The 14957-nt window shown below is 40.7% G+C and overlaps 1 protein-coding gene across 1 annotated transcript in view; it reads left to right on the top strand.

The window, feature by feature from the left end:
• LOC105533489 (coagulation factor VIII) overlaps window positions 1-14957 on the top strand; it is a 152998-nt gene that overhangs the window by 25475 nt on the left and 112566 nt on the right. The window contains exons 2-3 of the mRNA XM_011971961.1: window positions 8216-8337; window positions 10731-10853. Of these exons, the coding sequence (XP_011827351.1) occupies window positions 8216-8337; window positions 10731-10853 (245 nt within the window). The remainder of the gene's footprint in view (window positions 1-8215; window positions 8338-10730; window positions 10854-14957) is intronic.

Here is a 14957-nt window from a genome sequence, read left to right as displayed (position 1 = left end):
TTAGCTCTTCTTGTGGAATTGATCCCTTTACCCTTATGTAATGGCCTTCTTTGTCTCTTTTGATCTTTGTTGGTTTAAAGTCTGTTTTATGAGAGACTAGGATTGCAACCTGTGCCTTTTTTTGTTTTCCATTTGCTTGGTAGATCTTCCTCTATCCCTTGAGCCTATGTGTGTCTCTGCATGTGAGATGGGTCTCCTGAATACAGCACACTGATGGGTCTTGATTCTTTATCCAATTTGCCAGTCTGTGTCTTTTAATTGGAGCATTTAGCCCATTTACTTTTAAGTTTAATATTGTTATGTCTGAATTTGGTCCCATCATTATGATGTTAGCTGGTTATTTTGCTTGTTAGCTGACGCAGTTTCTTCCTAGCATTGGTTACTGAAGCTTGTGCATTTGTCACGTAGTTCTCATGCCATGGTTTTCAGCTCTATCAGGTCATTTAAGGACTTCTCTACATTGGTTATTCTAGTTAGCCATTTATCTAATCTTTTTTCAAGGTTTTTAGCTTCTTTGCAATGGGTTTGAACTTCCTCCTTTAGCTCGGAGAAGTTTGATTGTCTGAAGCTTTCTTCTCTCAACTGGTCAAAGTCATTCTCCATCCAGCTTTGTTCCATTGCTGGCGAGGAGCGGCATTCCTTTGGAGGGACAGAGGCACTCTGATTTTTAGAATTTTGGGCTTTTCTGCACTGCTTTTTCCCTGTCTTTGTGGTTTTATCCGCCTTTGGTCTTTGATGATGGTGACATACAGATGGGGTTTTGGTGTGGATGTCCTTTCTGTTTGTTAGGTTTCCTTCTAACAGTCAGGACCGTCAGCTGCAGGTCTGTTGGAGTTTTCTTGAGGTCCACTCCAGACCCTGTTTGCCTGGGTATCAGTGGAGGCTGCAGAAGAGTGAATATTGCTGAACAGCAATTGTTGCTGCCTGATCGTTCCTCTGGAAGCTTCATCTCAGAGGGGTATCTGGCCATTTGAGGTGTGTTGTGTCCATCTGCCCCTAATTGGGGGTGTCTCCCAGTTAGGCTACTTGGGTGTCAGGGACCCACTTGAGCAGGCAGTCTGTCCATTCTCAGATCTCAAACTCTGTGCTGGGAGAACCACTACTCTCTTCAAAGCTGTTAGACTGGGACATTTACATCTGCAGAGGTTTCTGCTGCCTTTTGTTTGGCTATGTCCTGTCCCCAGAGATGGAGTCTACAGAGGCAGGCAGGCCTCCTTGAGCTGTGGTGGGCTCCACCCAGATCGAGCTTCCAGGCCGCTTTGTTTACCTACTTAAGCCTCAGAAATGGCGGGCACCCCTCCCCCAACATCCCTGCCGCCTTGCTGTTAGATCTCAGACTGCTGTGCTAGCAATGAGGGAGGCTCCATGGGCATGGGACCCTCTGAGCCAGGCGCAGGATATAATCTCCTGGTGTGCCATTTGCTAAGACCCTTGGAAAAGCACAGTATTAGGGTGGGAGTGACCCGATTTTCCAGGTGCTGTGTGTCACGGTTTCTGTTGGCTAGGAAAGGGAATTCCCTTCCCCCTTGCGGTTGCTGGGTGAGGCTATGCCTTGCCCTGCTTCGGCTCTCACTCGTTGGGCTGTACCCACTGTCCTGCACCCACTGTCCGACACACCCCAGTGAGATGAACCTGGTACCTCAGTTGGAAATGCAGAAATCGCCTGTCTTCTGTGTTGCTCACACTGGGAGCTGTAGCCAGGAGCTGTTCCTATTTGGCCATCTTGGAACCTTTTCTTTCTTTCTTTTTTTTTTAAATGGATTCTTGCTCTGTCACCCAGGCTGGAGTGCAGTTGTGTGATCTCAGCTCACTACAACCTCTGCCTCCCAGGCTCAAGCAATTCTCCTGCCTCAGACTCCCAAATAGCTGGGATTATAAACACATGCCACCACTCCCCACTAATTTTTGTACTTTTGGTGGAGACAGGGTATCACCATGTTGGCCAGGCTGGTCTCGAACTCCTGACCTCAAGTGATTGAGCTCCTCCCAAAGTGCTGGGATTACAGGCATGAGCCACCATGCCCGCCCCCCTCCTCAATGGAGTTTTAAACTCTCAGACTTGTCCACACTGAGCTTGCAGCAATTTGTCAATTACAGTTCAGGTTTTCCTACCCTGATGCTGGTTCCCATGGAAGTTTCTGTGCTTAGGTTTTGGCTTCAGTAAGTTGTGATTCTCTGTATTCACCTGTTTTTCCAATGTGTGGGGGCAGCAGATTGACCTGTGACCTCACTTCTCTGGCTTATCTGAAGAAGAGTTGTTGATTTTTCAGTTTATTCAGCTTTTTACTTGTTAAGACGGAGTAGCACCTTCTAAGCACCTTACATGCCAGACTGGAAACCAGAAGTCTGATTGTCTACTTTTTAAGTATGTTGCCTTTTCAAAATTAGAAATTACTCACACCAATCGTTCTCAAACTTTTCCAAAAAATGTAAGAGGGAACATCTCTCAACTCATTCTATGAGGTCAGCACTACCCTGATCCCAAAGCCAGACAGAGACATTATGAGAAAACAAAAACAAAAACAAAACAAACAAACAAAAACTACAGGCCGGTATCTCTTATCATGCAAAAATCCTCAACAAAATACTAGCAAATCAAGTCCAGGAGCATATTAAAAGGATTATGCAGCATGACTACATGGGATTTACTCCTGGAATGCAAGGATGTTTTAATATACAAAAATCAGTCAATGTGATACACCACATTAACAGAACGAAGGACAAAATGTGATTATCTCAATTGATGCAGAAAAATCTTTTGACAAAATTCAATACCCTTTCATGATGATAACACTCAACAAACTAGGAATAAAAGGAAACTGTATCAACATAGTACGAACCATATGTGAAAAACCCACAGCGAACATCATACTCAATGGTGAAAAACTGAAAGCTTTTCCTCTAAGATCAGGAACAAGACAAGGATGACCCCTTTCACCACTTCTACTCAACATAGTGCTGGAAGTCCTAGTCAGAGCAATTAGGGAAGAAAAAGAAATAAAATACATCCAAACTGGAAAGGAAGAAGCAAAGTTATCTCTGTTCACAGATGATGTAATCATTTTTGTAGAAAACCCTAACAATCACACATACAGACAGAAACACACACATACACACATACCACTGTTAGAACTAGTCAATCAATTCAACAGAGTAGCAGGATACAAAGTCAACACAAAAAAATAAATTGTGGCTGGGCATGGTGGCTCACACCTGTAATCCTGCACTTTGGGAGGTTAAGGCAGGAAGTTTGTTTGAGGCCAAGAGTTGGAGATCAGCCTGGGCAACATAGCAAGACCCTGTCTCAAAAAATTTAAAAAAAGATTAGCCAGAGGTGGTGGTGCAAGTCTGTAGTCCCAGTTACTTGGGAGGCTAAGGTGGGAGGATCACTTGAGCTCAAGAGTTCAAGGCTGCAGTAAAGCTATGATTATGCCACTGCACTCCAGTGACAGACCATGACCCTCTATCCTAAAAAAAGTAAATAAAAATTTAAAACATCAGTTGCATTTATATGCACCAAAAATGAACACTTCAAAGGAAATTAAGGAAATAATTCCACCTACAATAGCATATAAAAGAATAAAATACTTAGGAATTAACCTAACCAAGGAGGTGAAACACTTGTGCAATGAAAACAACAAAATATTCCTGAAGGAAATTAAAGGAAACATAAATGAATTGAAAGACATCCTATGTTAATGGATTGGAAGACAATATTGTTAAGGTGTCAATATTGTTAAGATGTCAATTTATAGATTTAATGCAATCTCTATCAAAATTCCTGTGACATTTCTTGCAGAAATAGAAAAACTCACGCAAGAATCTCAAGGGGCCGGGCATGGTGGTTCATGCCTATAATCCTAGCACTTTCGGAGGCCAAGGCGGGTGGATCACGAGGTCAGGAGATCGAAACCATCCTGGCTAACACGGTGAAAACCCTGTCTCTACTAAAAACACAAAACATTAGCCGGGTGTGGTGGTGGGAGGAGGCTGAGGCAGGAGAATGGCATGAACCCAGGAGGTGGAGCTTGCAGTGAGCCGAGATTACGCCATTGCACTCCAACCTGGGTGACAGAGCAAGACTCTGTCTCAAAAAAAAAAAAAAAAGAAAAAAATCTCAAAGGACACTGAATAGCCAAAATAACTCTAAAAAGAACAAAGTTAAAGGACTCATATTTCTTGATTTCAAAACTTACTACAAAGCTACAGTAATCAAAACAGTGTGGTACTGGCATAAAGATAGACATATAGACCAATGGAATAGAATAAGGAGTCCAGAAATAAGCCCTTTTGTATATGGCCAAATGATCTTCTACAAGGGTGCCAAGACCATTCAATAGGAAAACAATAGTCTTCAACAAACAGTGCTGGGAAAACTGGTTATCTACATGAAAAAGAATGAAGTTGAACCCTTATCTAACACCATATAAAAATTAACTCAAAATGGATCCATTACCTAAATGTAAGACCTAAAATTATAAAACTCTCAGGAGAAAACATAGGGCAAAACTTTGTGACATTGGATTTGGCAATGACTGTTTGGATATGACACCAAAGGCATAGGCAATGAAAGAAAAACACAAATTGGACTTCATGAAAAAATTTTAAATTTGTTCATCAAAAGACACCATCAGCAGAGTTAAAAGACAACCCATAGAATGGGAGAAAATCTTTGCAAATCATATAAGAGATTACTATCCAGAATATATGGAGAACTCCTAAAACTCAACAACAAGAAAGCAGACAACCTGATTTAAAAATGGGCAAAGGACTTGAGTAGGCATTCCTCCAAAGAAGATATACAAATGGCCAATAAGTACATGAAAAGATGCTCAACATCACCAATCATTAGAGAAATATAAATCAAAACTACAAAGAGATACCGCCTCACACCCATTAGGATGGCTACTATCAAAACTAAAACAGAAAATAATGAGTGTTGGTGAGGATGTGGAGAAATTGGAACCTTTGTGCACTGTTGGGAATGTAAAAATGGTACAGCTGCTGTGGAAAACAATAGGGCAGTTTCTCAAAAAATTAAACAGAATTACCATATGATCCAGCAACTCGACTTCTGGCTATATATGCAAAAGAACTGAAATGGGGTCTTAAAGAGATATTTATACATCAATTATATCAGGGTTCTTCAATGAAACAGATCCAAGAGTGTGTGTGTGAGTGTGTGGGGGTGTGTGTGTATATATATATATGTGTGTGTCTGTGTGTGTGTGTGGTAAAAATACAGGGTTCAAGTCAGAAGGCAGAACCAAGAATGCTTATGTCCAAGGGCAGAAGATAGATGTCCCAGTTCAAACAGGGAAAGTGAATTTGCCCTTCCTCTGTCTTTTTGTTCTATTCAGGACCTCAGTGGAATGGATAATGCCCACCCACATTGGTGAGAGTGATCTTCTTTACAAATTCAAATGCTATTCTCTTCTGGAAACATCGTCACAGACATACCTAGAAATACTGTTTTACCATGTATCTGAGCATGTCTTAGCCCAGTCAGGTTGACATATAAAATTAACCATCATATCCATGTTCATAAGCAGCATTATTCACAATAGCTAAAATGTAGAAGTCCTGCAAGTGTCTATTGACAGATGAATGGATAATCTAAATGTGGTATATACACACAAAACATTACGAAAGAAGGAAATTCTGACACATGCTACGACACAGATGAACCTTGAGTATATTATGCTAAGTGAAATAAGCCAGTCACAAAAAGACAAATGCTGTATGATTCCACTTATATTGGGTACTTTGAGTAGTCACAATCATACAGAAAGTAGAATGGTAGATGCCAGAGATTGGGGGAGGTGAGAGTTATTATTTAATGTTTAAACAGTTTCAGTTTGCAACATAAAATTAATTCTGGAGGTGAATGGGAGAATATTACACATGTTTTCTTTTTTGAGATGGGATCTCACTCTGTTGCCCAGGCTGGAGTACAGTTTTGCGATCATAGCTCACTGCAGCCTCAACCATCTGAGCTCAAGTGATCCTCCCACCACAGGCGCCAAAGTAGCTAAGACCACAGGTGCACACCACCACGCCTGGCTAATTATTATTATTTGTAGAGGCCAGGTATTGCTATGTTGCCCATGCTGGTGTTGAACTCCTGGGCTCAAGTGATCCTTCTGCCCTGGCCTCCCAAAGTACTGGGATTACAGGTATGTGCCACCACACCTGGCCAGAATATTTACTACTACTGAACTGTACATTTAAACATGGTTAGGCTGGGCGTGGTGCCTCACGCCTATAATCCCAGCACTTTGGGAGGCCAAGGAGGGTGAATTGCTTGAGCCCAGGAGTTTGACACCAGCCTGGGCAACATGGTGAAACCCTGTCTCTACAAAAAAAATTAGCTAGGCATGGTGGCGCACGCCTGTAGTCCCAGCTACTCTGGCGGCTGAGGCGGGAGGATCGCTCGAACCTGGGAGGCGGATCTCGCCACTGCACTCCAGCCTGAGCGACCAAGTGAGACCCTGTCAAAAAAAAAAAAAAAAAAGATAGTAAATTTTATGTGTATTTTACCACGATTATTAAAACTGAAATCCCCATGGGTCACTGATTTACCAATTTAGCTATTTTCACCATTTTTAGATTGTATTTTCCTTCTCTATCTCAGCATTCTGACTAAAGGAAAAGCAAACTTTCTTACAAGAATGAATGATTCTCCAGTGTGGCTGCTCCTGAAAGGAACAATGAGACTTTTGTTATTTCACCACAAGATTGAGAAAGAAATAAACAAGTGATAAATGCCCAGACCCCTTCTTACTCATTTCACATCCTGATGATCTGAGGCATGGTATGGCTTTTATTCCAAGCATGTGAATACTTACAATCAGAAACTCCCTCTCCTTTCCCTCACTTTATCATTATTGCCGTCATTTATGACAATGGAGGGAGTGTCTCGCTGGATGATATTTGGGGTTCTTTCTTCAGTAGTCCACCATACCGAGCGTTTATTTGTGCTGTTCTCCATCTTTCACATCTACCACTTTTCAAAAGCCCCTGAGAGTCAGTAAGACACGAGACTCAAAACAACTGCTTCACATCTAAGTGTATGTCTTTAAAAATCTCTCCTTTTGCATATTTATGTCTGATGTGTTTTGTTATGGCACAGTGGCATGTAGTATGTGGTTCATAAGTGAATCAGTGTACATCTGTGGAGGGCGAATGCTCAATTTTAGATCTATACATGAAAGCTTTTTTTCCAGGGCAGGAGCCTTGCTTTCTCCGACTGAGCCCTTAATTACCCAAATGCCCGTGTGTTGTGCCTTTGGCTTGTTGAAATGATACCAATTGGTAAAATCCGATGGGCGATAGAAGTTAGATGTCCAGAAGCATAAAAGTCAGGAAGAGAGGCTCTTTGTGGCATAGAGAAAGCTGCAGAACTGCTCCATGGTGTGCAAAACTCCTCAGCACATGAAACTAGTGAGTGGAGATAGTCACCTTCAACCACTTTGTAATTTCTACCAATTCACTTGGGGCCAGTGTCCCTTACTCACCAAGATTCACATTGGTCCTTTTGATTATTTGGCTTGAGGAGGCCCCCGACATGCTAAACTGTCACACAGGGAGAGAGGAAAAGTTGGGAACCAGCTTTCACTTAAAACGGCTTTGACAATGGAGGCAAATAATAACATCTTGGGAACATTTATATAAGTAATTATATAATTTCTGATTCAGTAGCTGGTTCATGAATAAATGAGTAATTGGGAGTATCTGAGTGGAGACAAGAATGAGCATTAACGTAGGACTGATTCTGAATGACAGCTCCTGGCACTAGTAGGTTTCAATATACATAGTCTGCTGAAAGGTAATTCTCTCTGTGATATTCCTGGTATCCCTAAGGAGGGAAGTATAATTTTAGGTACATACTGACAAAATTTGAATACAGAGTACTTAGATGAAAGTTATAGCCTGTTTTAGAGATGAAATTGAAGGATGCAGTAGCTATTGCTTTGGCAAAGGATTTTTGGCTGATACAGTGTATGGTTACTGATTTTATGATTCTTATCACATGACACCTAATGTGTCAGTTGACTTGTGAAAACAGTGTTTCAGTTTAATGGATGTTAGGGATTTATATACAACTTCAAATTTACCTCCTTGTTAATAGTAGAAAAGAGTAGTATGGAAGCATTACTTCCAGCTGCTTTTTGAAGCGTCCACCAAAATGAACGACTTTTTCCTTTCTTCACAGATTTCCTCCTAGAGTGCCAAGATCTTTTCCATTCAACACCTCAGTCATGTACAAAAAGACTGTGTTTGTAGAATTCACGGATCACCTTTTCAACATCGCTAAGCCAAGGCCACCCTGGATGGGTAATAAAAACAATGTTGAATGCTAATTATGAAATTGGGTATCTTATTTTCTATCACAGATTCCCCAATCTTGAGGTTGCAGTTAAAAAGTGCAGCTGCCAAAGAGAATGTTTCCCTAACTGCTACCTATAGGGAAATACACTGACTGCATTTTCTGTCTTTTTACTGGGCCATCTTCCTCTGCTTGGTCTATGCCAACTGCTTACCTCTACTTAGATGTCAAATAAAATATGTAACAACATGTTATGATAGGATATTTTCTGTCCTAGAATTGTTGCTGAGAATTACAGGTGGGAAGTATCCCCTTATTCTAAAGAGAGGTATCAGCCTATCGATTTAGAACTTGTTCAGGTAATAGTCCAAAATTGGTTCTGCAACCCTTAGCCCCTGACTCACCTCCAACCTTGTATTTAAAAAAAGGCTGGGAACTTATGAAAAACTTTAGATTTGAATATTTCTTTGGAGAGCCTCTTTGGTGTTTTATGTGTTGCTTACCCCATGGGGGATGGGAGGCCTGTCCCTCATGTCAAGTTATAATCAAGGAGAACTCGGGAGAACCACTTAGAAGACTGGACAAGGTACCTATGGAACTTGGGAGACACTGACTACTGCCTGGTTTTTATCTGGACAAATTTTCAAGGTCAGAGGCCAAAAGGGCTTCTGATGGAATAGCAGGGGGAGTGGGCTGTAGTGGGAGCTAACTGCACTACCACTGTTAGGTGTAAGGCCAGGAAGGTCACTGAATGGGACTTGTCTTACAAAGACTCTGTCTGAGAGGTCTTCCTGCCGGGGTTAGATAACCTCAACAGAAAAAGCCTGTGTGGGTTGTACTGCCAGAAGCAGAATCTGAGAGGAGAGATACAAGTGACCAGCAGGAGAAGGTATATCCCATGCTAAGCTCAGGTGCAGTGGGGTGTCTCCATGTTGGCAGGGAGAGGTCTCCAAAGAACTCATAAGTTCCCTAAGAAAGAAAGGCAGAATTTTGGTATGTGTCACAACTAGGGAGTACTAATGCCACATTATCAAGAAAGAGTTTGTTGTTGTGCCTATTTTTTTTTTACCTCCCCCCACCCTCCGTCCAGCCATCCTTCCCACTTGCTCCTACCATGGAGGGTCCAGAGGCAGAAAGGTGAGTTGGGGCGGAAGATGGGAAAGCAGCGAAGCTGCCAAAAAATTAATTTTACATATTGCAAATTTCTGGGGCTGTCAGAACGTAGCTGCAGAAGGAAAGGGACTTGCAATTGCAGAAGACATCAAAAATTTGGTATTAGACTGGACTGGACTTGTTAGAACCTAAAAGTGATACTGTTGGTTAATATCTGAAGGTTACTGGAAAAGATTTGGGATCAGCCAAAGTGCAGGAAAAGGGAGATCTCACATAATGTAATTAAAAACAGTGGTCTAAGAAAAATAAGGCTATTTTATGTTTTTATCCCACTAAATCCAGTTCATTCAATACACTGTTTATAGGCATTTTATATTTAGTGTATTCATAAAGTGGAGCTCTCAATTTTCCTCTTGATTTTCTGTCATGGCCTTACTAACAACCCAGTTGCACAAGCCAAAATCATAGGCGTTTTCTTCGACTACTCTCTCTTTTTTTCTATCTCCAGCATCATATTTATGAGCAAGTCCTGTTGACTGTTACTCCAAAACAAGTTCCAAGTCTTCTTATTTCACTTCTTGTAAAATCCAAATTCATCCAAATTCCTGTGGCCTGCAAGGTCCTACATGTTATGTTTCCTTTTTGACCATATTTTCTGTTACTCCCCTGCTGATTCAATGTGCTTCAGCCACATTTTACTCGACTAGACCAAGCTTATTTCTGCCTCTGGACTTTTGCATTTGTTTTATCTGCTTGCAATGCTCTTCCACTAAATCTTTGAAAATCTTACTTCTTTTTCATTAGTCAGATCTCTACTCAAATGTCACCTCCTCAGAGATGCCCTTCCTGACTACTACACTGAAAGTATCCTCTACCTCCTACCTCATCATTTTCTAGCAGACCACTATCTTTTATAATATTTATAACAACTTGAATTTTTCTTTTTCATTTTTTATATGATTAATATCTTGAGAATATGATCTCCATGATCTGTTCTGTTTGCTACTGCACCTCCAGTGCATAAGACAGTTCCTAGAATATAGTAGGAACTCTAGATGGATGAATGAATGAATGAATGAATGAATGAATGAATGAATTGAATGATTGCCAGAAATCTTTCCTCAGAGCAACCATAAGGTTAGGCTGATGTTGGCAAGCAAATACTACCTTTTATCAATAATTACAGGGGCATGCTTCTCCACTGTGACCTTGACTTTAACTTTTGTGATAACAGGTTTTCTGGAGTACTATCCCCAAGTGACCTTTGCTGGACATCTCATTCTTACAGGTCTGCTGGGTCCTACCATCCAGGCTGAGGTTTATGACACAGTGGTCATTACACTTAAGAACATGGCTTCCCATCCTGTCAGTCTTCATGCTGTTGGTGTATCCTACTGGAAAGCTTCTGAGGGTGAGTTAAATACCCTCCTATTGTCCTGTCATTCTAGGAATAGAACAGTGAGATGTGTGTGCTTTGTAATGGTGGCACACCTGGAGTTGGATCCATTCTCTTAAATACAAACTTACTGAAAAATAATAATAACAACAATAATGACTAATATGTATTGAGTTGAAGGTTGTACAGCTAGTAAGTGGTGGAATCAGGATTCAAACCTAACTCCATCTAACTCCAGAACTTATACTTGGAACCACTGTGCTACAGTGCCAGCATTCATATAAATAATGTTGAATTTGGTTCATGTAACTGAAAAGTTCCATGGAGTCAGGCAAGTATGGCTGGATCCAAGGATTCAAGTGATGCTCTCAGCATTGTGACCATTTTTCTCCCACCATCTCAGCTGGGCTGTCCTTTTTGTTTTCGTTCTAAGGCAGGCTTTTCTAATATGATGGCAAAGATAGCCACTGGGAGCTCAAGGCTTATCTCATTCTTACAGATTGTGATCCAGGAGTGGGAAGCAAGCCTCTATCCCAGTATTTCTTGATGTTGAGTGGTATGGAAGAGTTAGAAAGCAAGAGGCAGCATCAGTCTCACCCAGTCCAATGACAATGGCCAGGATGATGGAGTTCTTCAGCACTCTCTTGAGAAACGGTTCTGATAGAAGGAGCTGAAAACCATAATTCTCAGCAAACTATCGCAAGAACAGAAAACCAAACACCCCATGTTCTCACTCATAGGCGGGAATTGAACAATGAGAACACTTGGACACAGGAAGGGGAACATCACGCACCGAGGACTGTGGTGGAGTTGGGGGAGGGATAGCATTAGGAGATATAACTAATGTAAATGACAAGTTAATGGATGTAGCACACCAACATGACACACGTATACATATGTAACAAACTGAGAGAGCTAGTGGTCTCCACACCAAGGACATATTGTTTTACGAAGCCCAATAGAGTTGCAGTGTTAGTTATTTGAGAGGTAGTTAAAGTTAATTTGCTTGTAGGGCATCTTGATTTGAGACAGACAACTATATTTTCCACCTCTATGAAAATATCTCCCTGAATTTCCAAATCTCCAAATTTTCTGCTTTACCTGGTCACACAGACCTCTTTGATACAAATGAACATGGTCTGGAGATTGATGTGGGCAAGCTAGAGTGCAAAAAGTGGGCAAAGGAAATGAACACACACTTCTCAAAAGAAGACATTTATGCAGCCAACAGACACATGAAAAAATGCTCATCATCACTGGTCATCAGAGAAATGCAAATCAAAACCACAATGAGATACCGTCTCACACCAGTTAGAATGGCGATCATTAAAAAAATCAGGAAACAACAGGTGCTGGAGAGGATGTGGAGAAATAGGAACGCTTTTACACTGTTGGTAGGACTGTAAACTAGTTCAACCATTGTGGAAGACAGTGTGGCGATTCCTCAAGGATCTAAAACTAGAAATACCATTTGACCCAGCCATCGCATTACTGGGTATATACCCAAAGGATTATAAATCATGCTGCTATAAAAACACATGCACACGTATGTTTATTGCGGCACTATTCACAATAGCAAAGACTTGGAACCAAATTCTTTCAACTCTTTTAAGGTCCTAACTGAACATTATGTGTGTTTCTTAACATTTACTAGATCATAAATATCTCAAGATAGGGAAATTCGTCTTATTTATTGCTGTGTCCTTAGCATATAACATACTGCCTACCCTATAGTGGATACTCAATGCAAGAATGAGGGTGCAGTGGGCACCAGTCACTTTTTCTTCCTAAAATTAAACATTTCTCACCTGTGTACCCCCTCAGAATTGCTTTTCTGAATGTACTTCAAACAGAACCCGCCATTTTCTTAAAGCCCATGCCTCCCTGACCATAGCAATTAATCTAGGGGTGAGCAGTTGACACTGGTATCCCACCTCCTTGGCCACAGTTGATTGGTCCAGAGATGAGCACCTTACCCAAACTAGGCCCATGAGAGTACTTCCGCCAGCATTTTGAAATTTGTGAGAAAAAGGACCTACTATTACCAGGTAATCCTATACTTAGTGGATGGAGCCCAAATATATAATAAAATCAAGATTCTACTACTTCGTATCTTGTGGGCCATGGATCTTATAGGAGTCTTAAGGGAGTGTTGGTCTTGTCCTTTTCATAGTTGCAGGCATGGTGCAAAGGCAGGACAACCTACCTTTATCTGCTCCTTCTATACTATTGATCCTACCCTAAACATGTAGGTGTATAATCAGAGACAGGAAGCCATGGCAAATCTGGAGGGTCTGGACTTGGCTATATCTTAAAGAGTTACATATAATCGTGGTTCAACATTGGTGAAATTTTCCAAAAATTGGTGGAGGAAAGAGTGGCCAATGCAATTTTATCTTTCTCTTTTCTGCTGACATCAGGGAGAGAGATAAGAGCTTTTAAAATCATAATTATGGGGAAATAATATTTTAAAATCTAGCTCAAGTTAAACCCATCAGAAAAGGTAACACCTTTCAGGACCCCCAAATGGCCACATCTTATCCAATGAGGGGACACCAGCCATAGAGTCTATACTGCACACTTCAAATGGTAGCCACGAGCTATCAGGCACTTGAAATGTGGTGAGTCCTACTTGAGACATACTGTAAAATACACACCAGATTTCAAAGGCTAAGTACAAAAAAGATGAAAAATATCTCATTCACTGTTTATAAATACGAGTTGAAATGCTTATATTTGGATATACTAGGTTAAATGAAATACATTATTAAAATAATTTCACCTATTTCTTTTTACTTTTCTTGATGTGACTACCAGAAAATTTAAAATTACATATGTGGTTTGTATTATATTTCTATTGAACAGCACTCATCTGTACATTTCCAGTGAAATGTTTAGCATATGTTGAAGTTACTGCTCCTGATGCAGTGGCTCATCTCAGATATGGCCAAGTTCTTCTGTCCAAGGAAAACTAGGTTCAACCCATTCCTGGAGAGGAAGAGACTCAAATCTTTCTGAGCTGGGTCACTTACCTTGGTTACATCTGTTCTCCACCTATTCTACCAACAACCAAACGGATGGACATAGCTGAAATAAAATCATGCAATCACACTGAATGATGTCTCACCTCAGGTGGGCCTTCAGCATTGAAGCATTCTACTGCTACATTTCATTCTACTGCTACATTTCCCCTAATCCACACATTCTTAGCTTCTTAGCTTTCACACATTCTTAGCTTCTCATCGAACCTCCAGCATGCGCTCCCGCCCCTGCCCCCACCACAATCTGAGCCTTAGGACAAAGAGTATTTTTTTCCTAATGAAATATTTCAAACAAAGATAGATACAGAAAATAATATAACAAACAAACATGTGCCCATCACCTCACTTTGCCAGATGTTAACATTTTGTCATCTTTGCTTAATGTATTTTACAAAATTAAACATTTTACATACAGTCTGTAACCCTCCATGGGGCTGGCAGGAAAGGGTTCTCATTGTCAAAGTTCAAAGTAATTGATCATTGAAAAAATAATGATCGCATTAAAAGGAGCCCTTATATAATAGAGATATATATTGAAATACTCATAAATGAAATGATATCCTGTCTAGGATTGACTTCAAACACATCCAGCTGATGTTACAATCATTGGGTGAATTGCTGATGTGGAATTTGACATTTGTATGGTGCCAAAATAATATCTCAGAGATTTCTTTTTGATTGCTACTGGAAATGTTAACTTTAGAATGGAGGTATCAGGCTAATCCACGGGTCAAATTTAGTGTCACTAAGGATGGGATGGCCAGATATTATCTGCCCCTGATATGGCACAATATGAAGGACTCAGCATCATCTTTGATGTATTTTAGCCAAAAAACTTACTTAACTTGAATCTAATCGGAACTTAGGTATATTCAATAGCATGAGATATTCTACAGGACTGCAAGTCAACTTTCTTTCACTAAATGAGTGTCAGGAAAAAAGGGACTACTCCGTACTAAAAGAGAGTGTGGGCCTAAACAACCAGATGCAATGTGCAGTCTTAGGTTGAATTCTGATTTGGACCAACTAGCTACAAAGGATGCCTTTGAAGCAATTAAGAAAATTTGAGGCGCGCCCA

This window comes from Mandrillus leucophaeus, unplaced genomic scaffold (assembly GCF_000951045.1).
Source record: "Mandrillus leucophaeus isolate KB7577 unplaced genomic scaffold, Mleu.le_1.0 Scaffold1251, whole genome shotgun sequence".
Classification (NCBI taxonomy): domain Eukaryota; kingdom Metazoa; phylum Chordata; class Mammalia; order Primates; family Cercopithecidae; genus Mandrillus; species Mandrillus leucophaeus.
This window is presented reverse-complemented; position numbering and strand designations above follow the sequence as displayed.